This window comes from Elgaria multicarinata, chromosome 3, assembly GCF_023053635.1.
Source record: "Elgaria multicarinata webbii isolate HBS135686 ecotype San Diego chromosome 3, rElgMul1.1.pri, whole genome shotgun sequence".
Taxonomy (NCBI): Eukaryota; Metazoa; Chordata; class Lepidosauria; order Squamata; family Anguidae; genus Elgaria; species Elgaria multicarinata.
The window spans coordinates 60,788,106-60,807,421 of NC_086173.1; the positions used below are offsets into that span (position 1 = coordinate 60,788,106).

Consider the following 19,316-nt stretch of genomic DNA (forward strand, 5'->3'; position numbering starts at 1 on the left):
GAGGTTCTTTAAATCTCTTTTGCCCTTTCTGGGATCTGGTTACTACCATAGTGACCTGATCACTCTGAATTCACACCAATAGTTTAAAAGAAAAGGGGGTATGGGAAAAAGAGCAATAGAAAACTCATAAATAGGTTAAAAATAAAAGAAAGGGTGAAGTTAAAAAGGAATGCTCTTTACTAAAATAAAAAAGGGGGGAATAAAAGCAATAAAAACTATTGCAAACTAAAAATGCAATAACAATGTGGACCAAATCCAGACAATCATCCCAGCAATATATATCCAAAACTTTGGGATGGTGCTGGCCATAAATCCAAATATATAAAGGCTTTATAGTTCTTATTTGATATAAGTACTCCATGCATAATTACTAGAGTTCTTCTAATTAAACAATCAAAAGGAAAGAGGAAATGAGACTTTAGTTTGTCTAAAAACAAACATAACTAGAGTCCAAAACTTTTTTAAAAATGCAAATGATTTAATAAAAGTGAGTGAATATGTAGATGTTCTGAATCTGCAGGCACTCCAGTTCTTGATCCCCAAGGATCAATTTAAGCCTGTTTGAAACAGGATACACTGCTAATGTAGAAATGCATTGTACAAAATAGAATGCTTGTGTACAAGTTGCACTCTGTTTAGGGCCAATCTGCTGTACTATACTACCTGTGAGTTTTCAATATTATACATGTTACTGCTTATCACAATATACTTAAGTTAATTGCAGAATTGTCTTAAGAAAAATTCCTTGCTGTATCTTTCCTAGTTTCACTCCTGCCATGGCCTTTGCCAAACTCACTTTCATAATAGGGCTGTTCATGCATTATGGTGGCATTTGGTAGAAAATCATGGGTAAATTAATAACCCACAGTTTGCACGACTGCACACTACATGTAAGTTGTTTCCATTTTCTGTAAGCAAATGTTGATCTGTACAATTGGAGGTTGTCAGCGTGATATATGAACCTGGACAGCTGAGTTCTTTAGGAGCGAAACAACCCAGCAGTTAACCCAACAACAAACCATGGGTTAACCCTCCTAAACAACCCATCAATTTGGGTTTGCATGTCACACTGACAGCCTCCGATTTGTGTTGATTGGAAGTTGTTTACAGAAAATTGAAGCAGCACACAGATGATGTATGGCCATATTAATTGTGGATTAAATAACACAAAATTTGCTGCTGTGACCAGATCATTGTGCCTGGTGGTGGAAGATGCCCTTTTTTTGATGCCCTTTTTTTGATGCCCTTTTTTGTAGTTGATGTCTGCTGCAATGTCTTTGTGCCCTTAAAATTTAAGGTCTTAAATCCTTATTTGAAGATTCAGAGAATCTGTTGGTCTCAGTGAAATAAGAATGCCGCCTCCTTACATTGTTTTGATTTTTAAAACCAGTGAAGTTTTGAATACAATAGATATAAACAATGACAATCTTTGCTAATCTCCAGTCTACCCAAATAATTTTATTTATTTATTTATTTATTTAATTACATTTATATACCGCCCCACAGCCGAAGCTCTCTGGGCGGTTTACAACATTTAAAAATAGTAAACATTAAAAGTATACAATTTAAAAACACACACACACACACACACACACACACATAAAAACAGTATAAAAACAACAGTATCCATTTAAAAACAACAATTGTGGGGTCCATTAATTCCTGTGTTACACTGCCATCTCTTACATAGTCATATGCATCAAAGTTTTCAGCACCTTTGCCCCCCTCACTGGAAATAGGTAGTGTTAGTTATTGTCTCCTACCTTCCCAAATACTCTTTTCCATGTATACATGTTCATATATTGAGAGAAAGCACACAAACTTTAAACTTCAGATTCTTTTCTGCCTCTCACTAAGTAGAGTAGAAAAGGAATATCTAGCTGAAAAAGCAAGGAAGAAATGCAGGGGAGAACCAGAAGTATACTATCTTCTGGTTCCCCCTAGATCACATCCTATATTTATCTATTGGCATATTTTGAGTTGGTGGTGAGAGGTCATTGAGGAATGTGTGGAGTGTATTTTAGTGGTAGAGCACATAATTTGCATGTAAAAGATACTAGGTTCAATTCCCCACATCTCCATTAAAAAGCAGGTCTTGGTTATTCGGATCCTTGAAGAGCCACTGCCAGTCAAAATAGACAGTACTACATTAGATGGGTCAATGAACTTGACTTGTTATAAGGCTAGTTCATGTATTAATATGAAGTATTTAAACTAAATATTGAAATGAACATGAATGTTGAATGTCTCTTCTGCTCTTATGTCAAAGGGACTCTAGAAATAATGCATTCTAATATTAAGCAAAGTGAAGTTCATTTATAGCACATCGGAAATGTAATTTATCACTGGGCTAGTTCAGACCATTGTCACTTCTTACAGTGTTTCTAGCAAAGCAGCTGCTGAACCTGGCATATTCATGGTTGCATGTGTGGTGGCTGAAAAATGTACCATTTCATTTACACACATTACTTCTAGAAAATAGCAAATGTAAGCAGGGGTGCAGTATTGCATCTGGTATTAGTATGCCTACACTGCTGCATCCCAGGGAATTCTTGGTTCATTCCACATGAAGGAAGCAGCAAAATTTAACCCAGCCTATTGTATTTCTCTGACTTTACAGGTCAGATGTGCAGGCAGCAGCCATTGGGCAGTGGCTAATGGAAGGAGAGCAATTGTGAGTTGCCCCTTGCCATACTTCTCCGTTGCAAATTAATAACTTACTTGCAGTACTAGTATCAGTGAATACATCTCAATTTATTGTCTTGAATGGGTGACTTTTTTTAAAAAAAATTTTTTTTTGCTGTTTTAAAGTTTGTATTTATTGTAATTGGATTTCTCCGGCCACACAGTTTCCAACGTGTGAAAAACCTGCCTGTGACACTAGGAGATGAAAACTGTTCTGACACTGCTGCAAGCTTTGCTTTTCAGTGTCTTTAGGGGGCTTTTTTTGCCCCCTTAGTTTTCTTTCCATTGTTGTTGCCAGTGGGACATAGCCTAAAAAGTATAGCAATTTGGTATTTCTCTCAATAATCCTATTTAACTTTTCTCCCTTCATTTAGTCAGTCTGTGAGTGTTTATTGTTGGTTACATAGTATCAGGCTAGAACTGCATGCTTGGTGGCAGATCTAGATCTGGGAATCTGGGTCTGTGCTAAAGAGCTGCAAAGCAGTGTTGTGAGGGGTGGCTTGTGGTGGAGAAGCAGCAAGCAGGAGGAGAGTTGCTTAATCCTTCCCTGATATCTCTGTTTCCCTGAACTAGGGTCTGGATGCACGTTCACTTTATCACAAAGAGAGTTACACCCCCACTTATTGTTTCTCTGCTGCAAATTGTTCATTACCTGGCCACTTTGCTCGACTACTAAATGTATTGATCTACCATTTTGGAGAAATGTGGACATCACAGGGACTCTCACTGTGATACTATAGCTCTTGTATCTGTTACATAGCAGATAGCGGTAGTTCTCATTGGTCAGACAATTATAGATTGAGCAGACTTGTGCCGTTGCTAGTGTGGTGGGATAGAACGTTTGAGCACTGGGCGGTCCTCAAATCCCATTACTAGTAATGAGTGTCCTGCCCATGAGTTCTCTGAACTACAGAGAGCACAGATGTGTGTGAGGAGGTGTGTCTCCCTTCCCAGTGGCTAGGCAGAAGCCCTGTTAAAAATCAAATGAGAGTCTGACCCATGTGATCAGCCTGTGCCAAAGGACTTTTCAGAGTAATGGTAGGTTTTGTTTCACCTTGTGCATGTCTTCCGTGTAGACAAAAAGTGGCACAAATCTCTCAACTCGTCACAATTGTGGAGGCAGCATTTATGAAGGTGGAAGTTGTGAGCAGAAGTTGCACACTTCTTGCTATATCTGAAGTCCTACAGGATGGGAAACAAGACCCTGCTGTTGCTGGGTCCTTTGTGTATGCTGGAGGACCAGGGTAGAATCAGGTTTGTTTTATTTTGCATGGGGTGCTGCCTTTTGCTAAATGACATGCAAAAGAGGAGTCTGATGGTGACTTCAAATAATGGCTGACAGGTAAGCTAACTAAAAATGTGGGAATCTCTACTTTAAACACTTAAAGCAAAACACTCTTCCAGCGTGATCCCTCTGGGAACATTCAATTTCTACTCTCTACCTCTTGTATTCTCAGAAGTAAGCTCATCCCACCCTGGAAATGAGTTTATAAAGGCCTTCAATGCTTTTCATTATTTTGAATACATGAGTAAATATGAATGTGATTTGCTAATGAGGATAAAGAGACAAATCTCTAATGGATACTGTCATTTTGGTGAAATTATGCTATAAAGAAATATCAGAGGCAGTGGCATACTAGTGGAAGTGGATGAGAGCTTGATTTCTGCATGGAAATTATGCAAAGTAGTCAACATGAAGAACACCTAAAATGAAAAGAAAGATTTAAATTGCATAATTCAGACTTAGTCTCATGCAAATCTTATGCTATATAGTCTACAGTCTAAACAGTTTCAGAACCATCTGATATAGAACTTGAAATTTAAATCTTAGTAATGAAAAAAATATGTTTAGTGCATAAAGTTTTTGGAAGAAGGGCGATAGATTGACTTACATGTATCCTGTTATGAAATTATAATTGAATTGATGTATTCATTACCTAATTGAGAGGCAGTTGAAAACACTGCAAAATTCAAGTAACTGATTGTTCCCTTTTCCTGAAGAACAGGTCATAGGCCTTATTGTTCAAAGGGGGCTAGGAATGCTGGAATGTAGTCTTGACAGGGTTCCACAAACACACACACACACACTCAAGCGATACTATGATAAATTATACAAAAGTTTCCTTCAGGATGCTAACAGTGTCCTGCCTGAATGATTCCAGATGCTTTCGGGGCTTTACAACATAGTATACAAACTTCAAATTACTAAGCAATTAACTGTCAAGTGTTGTAGTATTGCTCCACAATTTCGCGAAGTGGCAGCTGAGATGATGGTCCTACAAAAATCCAGAAAGAGAATATAGATGCAAGCAAGAGTATTCTTGTAGGGTAACACTGAGGATCATATGCTGCTAGTGCTACATACACACTTAAGTATATATGTGTGTATGCAAATAATAAATACATGAGAAGCGGAATAAAGATATTTGTGCTTGTGTTTCTGAGAATGTGTCTGTTTTTAGCTTAAAATCCAGCAAGACTAGCTGTCTGCCACAAATGGGACATCTAGCAATGAAGTAAGTTTTTCACAACAAATAAACCCATGTGAACATGTGCCAACTTTTAATGTAACTAATTTTGATTTCAGTCAGCCTTGCATATGCATAACAAATTCTACCTTGGTCAAGGTCTGTAGTGTTTAGACTTAACAGTTAAAGCCTTCTATAAGAACCCTCATTGTTTCCGTGCTTCTTCACCTCTATCTAGGTAGAAGTTAAATGGCTGTAAACTAACAGTGAATTGTATCTCCCTCAGTTTTGAAGTGCATATAGTATACTTTCTGTACCCCACAGTAGCAAATCTGGTATTAAATAATAGATATGAGGGGGTTATGGATCTGTAAAGTGAGATGACTTTCTGTATTGGTGAACACATTCCACCACCCCATAATTACTGAAGTCTGATCCTTGCCTGAGCACTGTAGTCTGTTTGGCAGTTTAGAGTGTTTCTGAGCTCGAGGTCATGCTGTAAGCCACAGATACAAAGTGTCATGGGAAACAAGCAGTATAGTGATGATTCTATGCATTTTGTTGCATTAAACATTACTAGGAGAGGGAGGTATAGGCTACACTTTTTGGTGGTAGGCATCATTGTTCTAGTTCAGCCATTTTTTCTACTTGAAATTTTCCACTGTGGATTTGCCAGGTTATGGGTATAAAGAGTAATGTTGGTTTTGGGGGTGCGGTAGGAGAAGAATGCATTATAATAAATCTAAGTGCTAAACTGCGTGTGTTTCTTTTTTTCTTTTCTTTTTAATGAAAAACAGCCTGTGAAGCAATGGGCAAGACTAGGAGGGAGCAGCTTAACCTTTTCCTTCCAGCCTTCTTGTCTCAGCCATTCCCATTTCCAAGCTGATTTTCTGCCTGTTTTACAGGCAAATCAAATAGGTATTTATAGAGTTCTGGAAGTGGTTTCAGAGGCACTGTTCCAGTGGGTGGACTATTTCGGATGGAACTATTGTCCCCTTGACCACTGTGTTTCAGATGCTTGAGCTTTGATCTTCATTTGATACAGCTACATTTTAGGGGAGAGAAAGGCTGGGGAAAAATGTGCAGGGAGATGTCATGGGATTTGCTTTATTGGGTGTTTTATGCCAGGCAAAAACAGTCTCTGGTATTGGCATCCTATTTGTTTCCTGAAAGTTCTGCCTTTGGTGTGCATATATCTTGGAGCCTAGTGGTCCCATCCAGTCTTTGGTGGGATTTGAAAAACTCCCATGGAGTTGTGGGGGTAACTTATATTATCTTGCTAGGAAGTTTTATTCAAGTCATATAAATGAATTTTAATCTAAGAATAGGTTTCTACATACAACGTATTTTGCACGGTGACTGGTAAGCTATGAGGTGTTGTAGCTTAGTAGTAGAGCACATGTTTTGAGTGCAGAATTTCTCAGGTTCAATCCCCAGTGTCTCCAGGTAGGGTAGGAAAAACTCCTGCCTTAAATCCTGGAGAGCCACTGTCAGTCAGTGCCAACAGTCTGGCTCGGTATAAGGTCGCTTCTTATGTTTCTAAGAATATTAAGTCCTACTATGTACATCTCACACAACCCACCCCAACATAGCATAATTGGTTTATATGGAGCTGAAAACAATTGGCTATATGAAGCACTCTATCTGTTTTTTCTTCTCTATATATATTTTGTATATTTAGACCATTTCAGCTTATTTACTGCTGGCTGTATATTGCTTTTACCCTTAACATCTCTAGTAAATGGTTTCATTAGAGGGTTTCTTTAAGAAGAGGATGGACAGCAGATGAGACAAAGCTCATTCTAAGTGACTTTCTGTCAGACCTCTTTATTACAGCTGACACTTCCTCTAGCTTTCTTTGCCTCCAGGTTTGCAATTAGGGATTGTGTGCCGAGAAGTTGCTTAATTACTGATCCCTTTTTCCATACATTAAAACCTATTAAACCTCCAGGTCGACAGGCTTTTAATTTCTATTTTAACTTTATAGTTCTGTTTAAGAGTCATCTCCAAGTCTCCTGTAGGCCAGTACTGCATACTTTTGAATGTGGAACTGAAGAGGCTAATCAGTGTCATATTTTTTTCTCTCCCTGCAGACATACTCTGGACTCTTCTGTGTAGTCATAAATCCTTACAAAAACCTCCCAATTTATTCTGAGAATATCATTGAAATGTACAGGGGAAAGAAACGCCATGAGATGCCTCCTCACATTTATGCAATATCTGAATCTGCATATAGATGCATGTTGCAAGGTAAGAAGCTTATTTGTATATTGTGTACCAGCATTCACTGTGGCCTGCAGTTTAGAGTTTCTGCTAAATATATATGGAATAGAACAAAAGTCTGTGGGATTCATAGTACTGTACTCTCACCTAAAATACTTTGATAAAAATGTTCCAGTTGTCAAGTGCCTTTCCTTTGGGAAATGGGAGGGCCTTCCTTATTTGCATATTTCCCATGCTCCACTGCGTGGAGTGCCTACCAGCCTAGTGAAAAGGATCACATTTTATGCAGCTTTTAAGTCTACTAGTGCTACTGCCCTGGGATTGGACATGTTCAAAAGCCCCATACAAGATAATAACATAATAATACTTAACATTCATATGATGCAGTCAAGTGTTCAAAGTGCTTCACATGCATTATCTAATTTATTTATTGTCTGGATTGAGTCTCAGTTTGTTGGCCCTCATTCAGCCCATTACTGTGCCCAGGCACTTCCTCGCTGGGTTTGATGAAAAACAGAGGTAAGGCTTGGTGTCAACCTTACGATCTTGTAAGTTAGTATTTCCCATATTGCAGGAAGTGGGAAGCAGAGGAAGCTGAGGTTGAGAAAGGCTTGTTTAAGACAATGTAGTGCAGGAGTCCCCAACCTTTTTGGGTGTTATGGGTGACATCAGAAAAGGGCAGCTGTGCTCAGTGTTGCCAGTTACAACACCCATTTCATAGAAAAGCAAACTGGTGAGACTAAAAGACAAGTGACTTGCCCAAGAAACCTGAAAACAAGGCAGGTGGGGTCTGAGTTGAACATAAAACTATTCCAACAGTTTTCTGTCCAACAGATCACCCATTTCACAGAATAGCAAGCCACTTAATGCCACTTTAAACTTAAAAAATCATCTCATTTATTTCTCCAAATTAACAGGAATATCACACCCAAATAACACACAAGGACTCACACTGCAAAACACAGCCTCTCTCTCTCTCTCTCTCTCTCTCTCTCTCTCTCTCTCTCTCTCTCTCTCATATCTTTGAAGCTGAATTTGTAGGGTAAGATAAATACATTCAAGATGAATACTGTACCAACAGCAGATTCCTTTATCTATGCATGGCAAATATTTTCAGAAAATCAATGCTTTGTTTCGTAAATTTTTGGGGGGATTCCTCTCGGCCACTATTACCTTTGAAAAGCATGCAACTTCTGGATTTGGTTTTGTTGATCTTGCTCTTTATCATTGGGCTTATCTGTTGACCACTACAGAATTTTGGTATTTCCTGATCTGCTTTGGTCAGTTTTGGACTAAATTTTACTACTTGTAGAAAATTTGCCCCTTGGGAACTTCTTGTTTCATACTTTGAATTGTTTTTGTTTTTGTGAACTGCCCAAGGAGCTTCGGCTATTGGGCGGTATAAAAATGCAATAAATCATCATCATCATCTTGGATGATGATATTGACACCTTGGATTTTTCAGAAGAATGTTTTATGAATGGTAAAATCTTTAATGGACTTTAGTGCAGTCTTCCCCAACCTGATGCCCTCCAGATGTTTTGGACTACAACTCCTATAATCCCTCTGGGAGCTGATTGCAATTGTAGTCAAAAACATCTGGAGGGTACCACATTGGAGAAGCCTGCATTTGTGTATTGAAATCTGTTAACTTTAGGATGCTAGATATTAATTAGAATCCTTGAGCATTGGCCTTTCTCAAAAGGAAATGAGAATTAATTTTTGGACAATAGGCATTCAGTAGATAATTTTCTTCCATAACTTCATTGCCAAGAGAAGATAAAATCAGAGAATGAAACACTTGGCTGTTGTTCTTTGGTGCTTGACATTATTAAATACAGTTGTTGTTTCTTGTAAATCAGAGGAAGAGCACTGAAAAGAAATGCTCCATCTGTATCTGCCTGTGGTTATTATGGGGCACTTGTACAGAATTGAAGAGGGAAGCAAACAGGCTGCTCTGGGTAACAAAGCCCTTTAACTTAGAAGGGAGTAAGCACTGATGTAGTAATTTCTGAATAATATTGGGGCTTTGTGCTGATCACTTAGCTGTTTTAAGGGTTTTCTTGATTGAGGCTTTGTCAGGTTTTCCTCTTGATCTGTGCAGCTATGGCTGAAACTGTCCCACCTTCTTTAGAGTCATGTAAGTCCTTTCTGTTGGAGAGCGGAGGAGTTTTGGGGAGTCTTCGAACTGGCATGATGCCCGGGTTGGCAATTTCCTGGGAAAAACTACCCTATTTCTTTGATTCTAAGATGCACTTTTCCCCCCAAATAAACATCTCTAAAAATGGGGTGTGTCTTAGAATCGCGGGCGTGTCTTAGGTTTTTTTTTTCTGTTGGTGGTACTGAAAAACTACCCTATTTCTTCGATTCTAAGATGCACTTTTCCCCCCATATAAACATCTCTAAAAATGGGGTGCGTCTTAGAATCGCGGGCGTGTCTTAGTTTTTTTTTTCTGTTGGTACTGAAATTAGTGTGCGACTTACAATCGATGGCCTCTTACAATCGAAGAAATACGGTACCTTCAGACAGAGTGGACTGCAGTATTTACAAGTAAAGTGAGGAAAACTACATTCTACTAATGAAAATCAGTGAACCCTATACTTAAACTGAAATGAGGTTATCAAGATAACACTAACTGAAAATTAGCTCTCTTAGGTTGTAATCCAATGCATGTTTAGACAGAAAAAGGGCCTATAACTCCCAGCTTGCCTACCTTAATCTGGTGGAGATCAAGCTACATCCAATCAGTGAGTCATATTCCACACTTCCCCAATTCCCTGGAATGTTCCATCTGACTCCAAAGCCTAGTGTCAAATTCTGGTGTGTTTTGCCCCAGAATTCAATAGTACTAACGCATGCAGGTAGGGCTGCTAATCTCTCTCACTATGCTACAATAATTGTGCTACAATAATTTTACCCTGACATTTATACTATATCAATATACTTGTTGTTCTGAACCTGTTATTCTCCTTGTATTCCCTCTAGCTTTATAGGTAGCTAAGAACTCCCAGAGCAACCTGGTGGCTTTTCTTTTGCCATTCTTGTGATTTTATTTTCTTTGCACGGGAACGGGTTGCAGTTGTGCCTCTGTCAAACCACCAGCCCCATTAAAGCCTCATTTTACCCATTTACGTATTTACTTGACGAGACTCTGACAGATAACAGGAGTTAATAAACAAAGTCTGCTTCTCTAAAATGTAATGCTGGTGTTCTGGTGGATTAGAATTAGACTAGCTTCTTAAGTGTGTAGGGAAGAACTGGCAAATGTCAGATGAATTCTGCCTTTGTAATATGCAGGAAGTAGAACAAGAGTCTGGCTATTCTCTCTTAGAGTTGGCATGTCAACTGTGTTTAGTATGGTATATTCAGTTAAAAGAAATTAAATTCTTCTTCATGATCTCAGTGTAGTGCAATGCCTACACAGAGCTTGACTTGAAACATTCTAGAGCTTTACGTCAAAAGCTTGTACTTGTCCCTCCTGTTCTATAGGGGAGGTCCTGAGTGTATGCACATGTTCTGTCTTGGTCAGGAACAAGCAGGAATCTGGTTCCATTCAAATGTCTTCCCTTTAAGCCCTGCCACTCTCAATAGACCTTTCACAGATCTGCCCCATGAGACTCTGTGAGCAAACAATGCAGTAAAATGCCCCACACGTAGGGTATGCCAGACTGATGAAACAAAAAGAAAAGTAACTTGCTCAAGAAAGTAAGTTTAGCACTTGCTCAGACATGTATTTTTGCCTTTTGGACTGTTGGAAGGTGAAGGCATACAGCAGGGGCGGGCAACCTGTGGCCCAAACGGAGACCTAGTGTGGTATAGTGACTGGAGTGTTGGATTGGGACTGGAGAGACCCAGATTCATGTCCCCACTCAGCCATGAAGTTCAATAGGTGACTTTGGGCCAGTTGTTGACTCTCAGCCTAACCGACCTCACAGGGTTGTTGAGATGATAAAGTTGGAAGGGCTACTTTGGGCTTCCTTGGAGATAAAAGTGGAATGTCAATGTAACAAATAATAAATAAATGTTGGTCTACCACTCCCATCATCCCTCACTATTAGAGATGTAAAATTTTCGGAAATTTTGAAGCCATGGAAAAAAAACCGTTTTTCCCCCGGGTTTTTTTTTTGGGGGGGGGAAACTGAAATGTTTGGAAAAATTGAAATGATGCAATATTAGCACTTTTTACAGATTGAAAGTCACTTTGTTACTTTAGTAACATAAAATGTAATTATGTCCAAGTTGGTTTGGCATAAAATTATTACATTTGGTATATTAAAGTACAGTGCATTCAAACAATTGTTACAAATTTAATTTACTATTCTACTTTTTTACTTTTTTTGGTAACAAATAGTGCTACAAGCTCCTGAACTGTTAGGAACCTCTTTGGTTCTGCCAGTTTATGAGGAGCAGGCAAAAAAAAACATTTTTTAAAAAACAACAACAGAAGAAACCACCAACATTAGTAACAAAGAAAATTATTTCTGTCTCCTCTAGTCCTCTAGTGTCAAGACATAAAGCACCCATTCCCATAAAAAGAACTGAGAAAAGTGGGAACCAAGATTCAATGAATATGCATGAAATTTAGTCAGACTCATTTTCTGACCTATAGCTATCACTATTAGTTTCAGTCTCTGTTTCAATGGCAGTGCCCTCTAGAGGCAGAAATGTGTCTTACTCTTGCATTTGAGAGTTGTAGTCTCAGTTTGCAACCTAGGACTTGCTTGTCCTTGGTGCACAGACATTGTAATAATCTGTTACTGTACAGTTTTTAGAAATCATTTGGAGAAGTAAATATCTGAACAACTTGTCTTAAACATTTTATTCATCATGCTGAAATAAAACATCCCATAATCCGTTTTTTCTTTATTTTTTTCAATTTTGGGGGGGGGGGAAACCAGAAGAGGCTTTGGAAAAAAACAGGAAAAAACGGGTTTTTTTCTGATTTTTTCCGGGTTTTTTTCTGAATTTTTCCGGTTTTTTTTCCGGGCCTTCACATCTCTACTCACTATTGACTATGCTGACTAAGGCAGATTGAAATTGCAGTCCAAAAACATCTGGAGTGCTACAAGTTGCCCAAACCTGGCATATCGCCTTTCTCAACCTGATGCCATCTAGGTATTTTGGGCTAAAACTCCCATCATCCCCAGCCAGCATGGCCAGTGGTCAGGGATGTTAGCAGTTGCAGTCCAAAACATCTGGAGGACATCAGGATGGGGATGGCTGCAGGTAGATGAGTAATTAGCTGTATTTAGAGAAAACGTAGGTCTTTACCTCAGTAACAATAAAATAGAACTTAAAATATTTGTATTCATTGTAGGCATTTTCTTTCAGTGGCCATAGTACAGTAAAGCTGTCTGGCATACAAAGTTCTCCACATGGCTGCTTGCTTGCAAAAGGCTTGGTGAATTACTGTTCTGCTCAGAATTAATGCTTGAAATCTAAATTAGCGAAGCTTGTGAATATAAGTAGTACTTGAGAAACTCAGCATTCAAAGTTAAATGTGAAATTCCTTAGTTTATATTCTTTATGTATGCATGTGCCATGAAACACTTTCTCTATATTATGAACATAAATAACAGTTGAGCTCAGTCTTCCTATAAACAAACTTAATTTTTAAGAATGAGTTGTGTTCAAACAAGCCTTACTAAAAGGTTTATAACTGCTTAGGTTTAACAGTAATAGTTGCTTTTCTATAAACACTGGCATAATTCTTCATGGGTTTGTATATCTGACTTGGGCATGCTATATTTAAAGGATGGAATCTGCTAAGTCTTACAAAAATATTGTAATGTTGAACATATTTCCTGTAAACTGCTTGGCAGGTTGATTAACCTAGACATATTGGTATTATTACTAGCAGTTCACTCTTGAGCTGTTCAGCAGTCTTTGACTTGGCTTGCATGACACAACAGCCCACCATGGTGTAATATATATGTTGGGATATATTTGCCATGGTTTGTTGTATTGTGTGAACCAAGGCGGCGGGGGTTGTTCGAGGGTTAGGTGACCCTCAAATATCTCTAAAACAAGCCTGTTCAGTGCATGTTCAGTCTCCAAACATTTTCCTTTCACATGCTGTTTACATCTGACTCCCTATGATCCTGTCCTAAGGTTTTCTCTCTGCCCACCACCACATATGGTATAGAACATTGCATGTAATATAACGGTGTATTTATGGGCACAGTTGTGGAAACATAGCATTCATTAAGGAGAATAAATTTATTTATTTATTTATTTATTTATTTATTACATTTCTATACCGCCCAATAGCCGGAGCTCTCTGGGCGGTTCACAAAAATTAAAACCATTCAAAATATAAAACAGCAGTATAAAACCATAATATAAAATACAATATAAAAGCTCAACCAGATAAAAACAGCAGCAATGCAAAATTACAAATTTAAAACACCAAGTTAAAATTTATTTATAGACTCTTTAAATGCTGGGAGAATAAAAAGGTCTTCACCTGGCGTCTAAAAGCATATAATGTAGGTGCCAAGCAAACCTCCTTAGGGAGCTCATTCCACAGCTGGGGTGCCACAGCAGAGAAGGCCCTCCTCCTGGTAGCCACCTGCCTCACTTCCTTTGGCAGGGGCTTGCGGAGAAGGACTCCTGAGGATGACCTTAGGGTCTGGGCAGGTACGTATGGGAGGAGGCATTCCTTCAGATAGCCGGGCCCCAAGCCGTTTAGGGCTTTAAATGATAATACCAGCACTTTGAATCGGGCCCGGACCTGGACTGGCAGCCAATGAAGCTGGAAAAGGACTGGCATGATGTGGTCTCGTCTACGACTCGGTTCAGAGAACACATTAGTCAGTGGTGAATTATTTAAGCAACAGTTGCTTAAATGTTCATGTTCTCTAGACCCTGGAATTAGCAGAATGAGTGGGAAGGTTTCCACCCATTCATTGGTGAATTAGGATATAACTAAGCCAGGATGGTAGCGGCTATCCTGAGACTGAATATACCTGTGTTTGGTACATTAAACTAGTGTTTTGTTTTTTTAATGTGAATGAATCTTTTAGCTACTAGGGAAATAGGTGGAAAGGCTCACCTTTCCTTATTTCAGGTACCTACCAGTGCATTCTATCAGATAGTCTAAAGTATCTTCTTCTATTTTTTAAACGTTCGTTATTCCCATTTGCTAAATTGCCCCAAAGTCCGGGCTAAACTGTTTACATCACACAGTCCTACAAGGATTCTTTTCTTGATTCATATTCCAATGTGCATTGGATGGCAGAAGTAAGAGGAAAGCATTGTAGCAGTCTTTCAGTCTTTTTAATTTTTCTTTCAAAGGAAATAGTAATGAAATAATGCTTAGCTTGCCCTCTTGTTCTGTGTTGAGACAGACAGCGCTATAAATATCTAATGCTGTAGCATATCCATATTTCTGCATTAAGTGAATATCAATCATACTTAACAGCTCCATTTTTTGCTTATTAAATGGTTCACAAAGGCTGCTACATTAGTTTACTTCTGTGTGAGCTTTGCAAAATGATAAAATTTCGTCTACAATAAGAAATCAGATATTAACCTATTTAATGTGCTTCTATGATGTGACTTCTCCCATTTCATGTAATTTAGAATTATGAAGAACATTTGTTTCAAAATACTTTGCCAGGTGTTTTTGTCTATGAATTTAAAGCAAATTTATAAGCTCGCTAGAATTTATATGATTGTACCCAATTCACACCTCTTGGAACGAATGTGGATCTGAATGCAATTTGTGAGCTTGCGATCTCAGTCATGCAACAAAAAAGGGAAAAAAGCATAAGCATTTTTTGAAAAAAATGTATAGCATGAACACATCTGAAAAATGTACACCAACATCCTTTAGTTAACGGAGAAAAATATGTGTCTCAAATGTGTACATTTAGAAAAATGTTAATAGAAATATGTATGAATTCCATGCAAGAAGAAGGGTGGGGGGAGCTCTCGGTTTGGTATGTGCAAGAGGTGGAATGAGCTTTGAGGTGGAAATTGGAGAACAATGAGCTTGAGTTTTGCTGATTCACACATCCATAGTTTTGTCAAGAATCCTTTCATTGGAAAAATGGTAAAAGGAAGAATAGAACTTTATGGTATACACCCTGACATCAAACATTTTTTAAATATAAATGCTTAAAGCCTTCACTCAGTCAAGTGTAGGCTAGGTTCCAGGGAATGGGTGGGCAACCTGTGGTCCTCCAGATGTTTTGGCCTGTAATCCCCATCATCCTTAGCCAGCATAGCCAAAGCTGAGTGATGATGGGAGTTGTAGGCCAAAACATCTTGAGGGCCACAAGTTGCCTACCCCTTTTCTAGTGTTTTGTTCATAAGTAGTAGTATGTACAATACCCTACTTTGGCAAGATATAGGCGCAGTCCTGTTCAGTTAGTACCTTGTGTGATCTCTGTCTAAATCAGTAGTGTTTCTGGGCTGAACTCAAAAGTGCTGATTTTTTTTTAGCACACATAACTTTATAGTAGATTACTCTTCATCAGCGAAATGATGATTATTGAAGAAGGGAACCTTTTCCTGATGGGTCTCCCTGCAAAATAAATTTCTGTGATGTATTTGTATTGTGTTATAGTAGCCTTTCTGAAAAAAAGTTACATTTTAAAATGCAATATGTAATGAGGCCAATAATTTGAGATTTGTCAAAAGCTTGCTCTGTGAGTTATGCAGTTGTGATTGTCATGCTAAAAATTCTGAGCAGTTCAGTAATTGTTCAAACATCCTTTTGGCAGCTGTTCGAATAAACTGGAGGCAATGCTTGCAACCATTACAAGAAAAGCTGGACACAAGAATTATTGTTGGGGTGTGGAAATTTGAATATCTGTACATGGCTTCTAATACATCAGTTGAAGATTCTGACTTAATTTTTAAAGTATAGGTTTCTGTGCATCCATGGGAGTAAAATCTGAAAACATGCATACATAAAAGTTGATTATCTACATTTTTAAAAAAATGGGGGTGGAAAAATCATTACTCTTCAAAACCTGATATCCTTTGAGTACTCTCAACTTCAGAAAATCTAAACATCCCTATTATGTACTTGTTTTTCCCTGTCATTCAAGAATAGATGTCAGTCATAACTTGTTCCCTTTTCTTTTACAGATCGTGAAGACCAATCAATTCTTTGCACGTAAGTAAATATATTTTGATGCTCAACTTTCTTTTATGATAGCATGGTGATGAAGGCTAGTGCTTGTCCAATAATCCTGGACACTGTTTCTAAAAAGAATTAGGAAAGAGTTAATGTTTAACTGCATTCACTGAATGGTAGATAATTACCACCAAGTTGTGTACTGCAGGTTTTTTTTTTTAAGGGAACAAGGTTTGGCATTCTTCTCTTAGTAAGAATTAGAGTTAGACCTGGTTTGCGCGTAATGACAAACCAAAATACAGGTTTAGTATGAGTTGTTGTATTGGGGGTTGCAGTTGAATCATGGATTGTCATTACATGTGAACCCTGCTTTATAATTTAACTATGCATCTTTAACCATGAACAACCCAGAGTTCACAGCTCAACAACAAACTATGGGTGCTGTTCCTGGGTTGTTTGTGGTTAGTGATGTGAAGCAGTGATGGGGAAACACTGAATATAGTTGTGTCATGACACAACATACATTCTACAGTTTGGAGGAAGAATTGGATGCAATGGGTTAGCAAATTCATGACTAAAGTAGGGGTTAAACCTAGGTTTTGTAGGCAAAACCTCTGCTCCATATAATAGGCACACTGGCTCTAGTGTAAGCTGTTAACTGAAAGTCAGTTGTTACTTCATTTGCTCATGACTTTCTGGAATTTCTTGTTATACTTGAATCCATTGTTTATAGTAGTAATTGACTTGTGGTTCAAAGGCCTAGCTGCAAAACATTGAGCAATGTTATAGGTATCTTGGTTCTGATAAAAGTAGGAACTGTGAATATATTAAGTATTTTATTATAAACTGCTTCTCACAAGACACATGGGACTTGAAAGAAGTTACTTTCACCATTCGACATTTCGTGTTCTATGCTGAGATGTTGATTCATGCCAAAGCAATGTCTAGTTGGTCACTAATTCGTTACTATTTTTCACTCCCAAGGAATGGAAAATGTCTGTCATTACCTATCATGTTGTCCAATTTGTACAATGTATAGACAATTATATTTTTGATGGAACTAATGGCTAGGATGTCAGATATAAATGATGTTATGAAAGTTGATTAGTAACCACAATAAAGACACTGCCAATAAACTGGCAATATTTCCTATTTTTACACAAAACCTGAGATGTGCTTAAAAAGTTATTCATATCCTGCTTTTACGTAGGGCTCTCAGTGAGCTTTTATTGGAGTGATTGATTTGGTCTACTTGTAAGATATTCTTTTTTGCAAGCAAGCATGGTTGAATTGTCAGGAGGACCTGCTGAAATAGGATTTTGGCTTTCTTGCGGAATGCAGATAACTAATTATATGAGGGTTTGGGGGGGAAATGTTAAATTATGATAATTTACGCTATGCAAATTAGAGTAATTTACAATGGAAAATGTTCAGATCATACAGGAAAATTTTCTGATGCCATAGAGCTGGGGTCCCAGAACTTTTGGGTTGGTGGCACATTTAGAATTTTGGGAGTTGAGGTCAAGCTCACAAAGTGGCTTCTATGGGGTTTGCCATTCATAAAATGGCTGCCATGCTCAGCATGATTGGTTACAAAACACTGATTTCCTAGAAGACATGCTACAAGAAAAGTAACTTGCCCAAGAACGTAAATAGAAGGCAGAGGTGGATTTGAGCTCCACAAAGCCTCTCAGATTAAAAAAATAATTTAAAAAAACTTGAGAAATAAAATCTTTAAAAATAAAAATTGGACAGGGAGTCTTGTAGGCACCAAGAGAGTTGTCTGCAATCAAATTGATGGCTGTTGGGATCATGCTGGAATATGTTTATTTTTGTAAACAAAGCTTTAAAAAGTACCCCATGCTACTTTTTTGTCCTCATACAAAACAAGTATTTGACCTTAAATATTTGAGGTCAATGTGGTTTAAGCACTATATTATGTAGAATTTTGTATTAGAGTACTTGTAAAAATTTAATGACAATAGTATTTTCTTCCCTTTTATTGTTTAAATGTAAAGGGATGGGGTGAGGAAACAAATCTGAAAATTGTAATACATTTTAGCAACCCAAAGAACTGTGCATGATGTTCTGACAACAACCACTCATCTACGTATAACTTTGAAACTCCTAAGTTTGACTAATATTGTATTTGCAATTAGCATCCAATGATATGTTGTCCATGGAAAAATAGAGCACCCCACATCACTGCAGGTAATCCTGCTTCACAACACCCTCAAAAGGTTAGGTGTAGTTGACTTCCATAAATTGTCAGAGCACTTCATCTATCCCTTGAACCTCAAATATCTCTAACCTTCGCTTCATATTACATGTGTACGGATTCATAGAGAAATATAGAAGGCAAGGGCATAGGTTATGTGAAGGAAGAGAGGAGGACTGATTGGCTTACAGGCTGTATTGAGGAGCAGAGCTCTTGACAGTCAAGTTCATTATTTAAAACCTTTGAAAGATGGGTAAAAAAATGACCAATAAGGAAATATCATTGAATGTAGGTCCCCAGTATATCACAAGACTATTTGGCAACAAAGTGATGGAATATTCCAAGAGCATTCTACAGGGTTTTGTCCCCTTTCATCAGGAATTAATATTCCATGACATTTTGAGTAGTTAGCCATCTGGCACCAAGTACACCCTTGGGGTGGGGGTGGGAAGTTAACTTCAGTTTCAGTTTCTAGCTAGTTCTTATAAAAAGAGGATAGAACCTACCCTGTCTAATTAACATTATGTTCTGGGTTTGTATGTAATCTGGGTAGGTCTAGTAGTGGTGTTTTTGATATTGTAAATGACCCCTTATCTGCATATTTGAAATTCTTATATCCTACTAAGCATAACG

General features: G+C 38.0%; 1 protein-coding gene across 1 annotated transcript in view; it reads left to right on the top strand.

Moving 5' to 3' along the window:
• Positions 1 to 19,316, top strand: part of MYH10 (myosin heavy chain 10) — a 94,132-nt gene that overhangs the window by 13,859 nt on the left and 60,957 nt on the right. The window contains exons 3-4 of the mRNA XM_063120432.1: positions 7,247 to 7,403; positions 16,477 to 16,504. Of these exons, the coding sequence (XP_062976502.1) occupies positions 7,247 to 7,403; positions 16,477 to 16,504 (185 nt within the window). The remainder of the gene's footprint in view (positions 1 to 7,246; positions 7,404 to 16,476; positions 16,505 to 19,316) is intronic.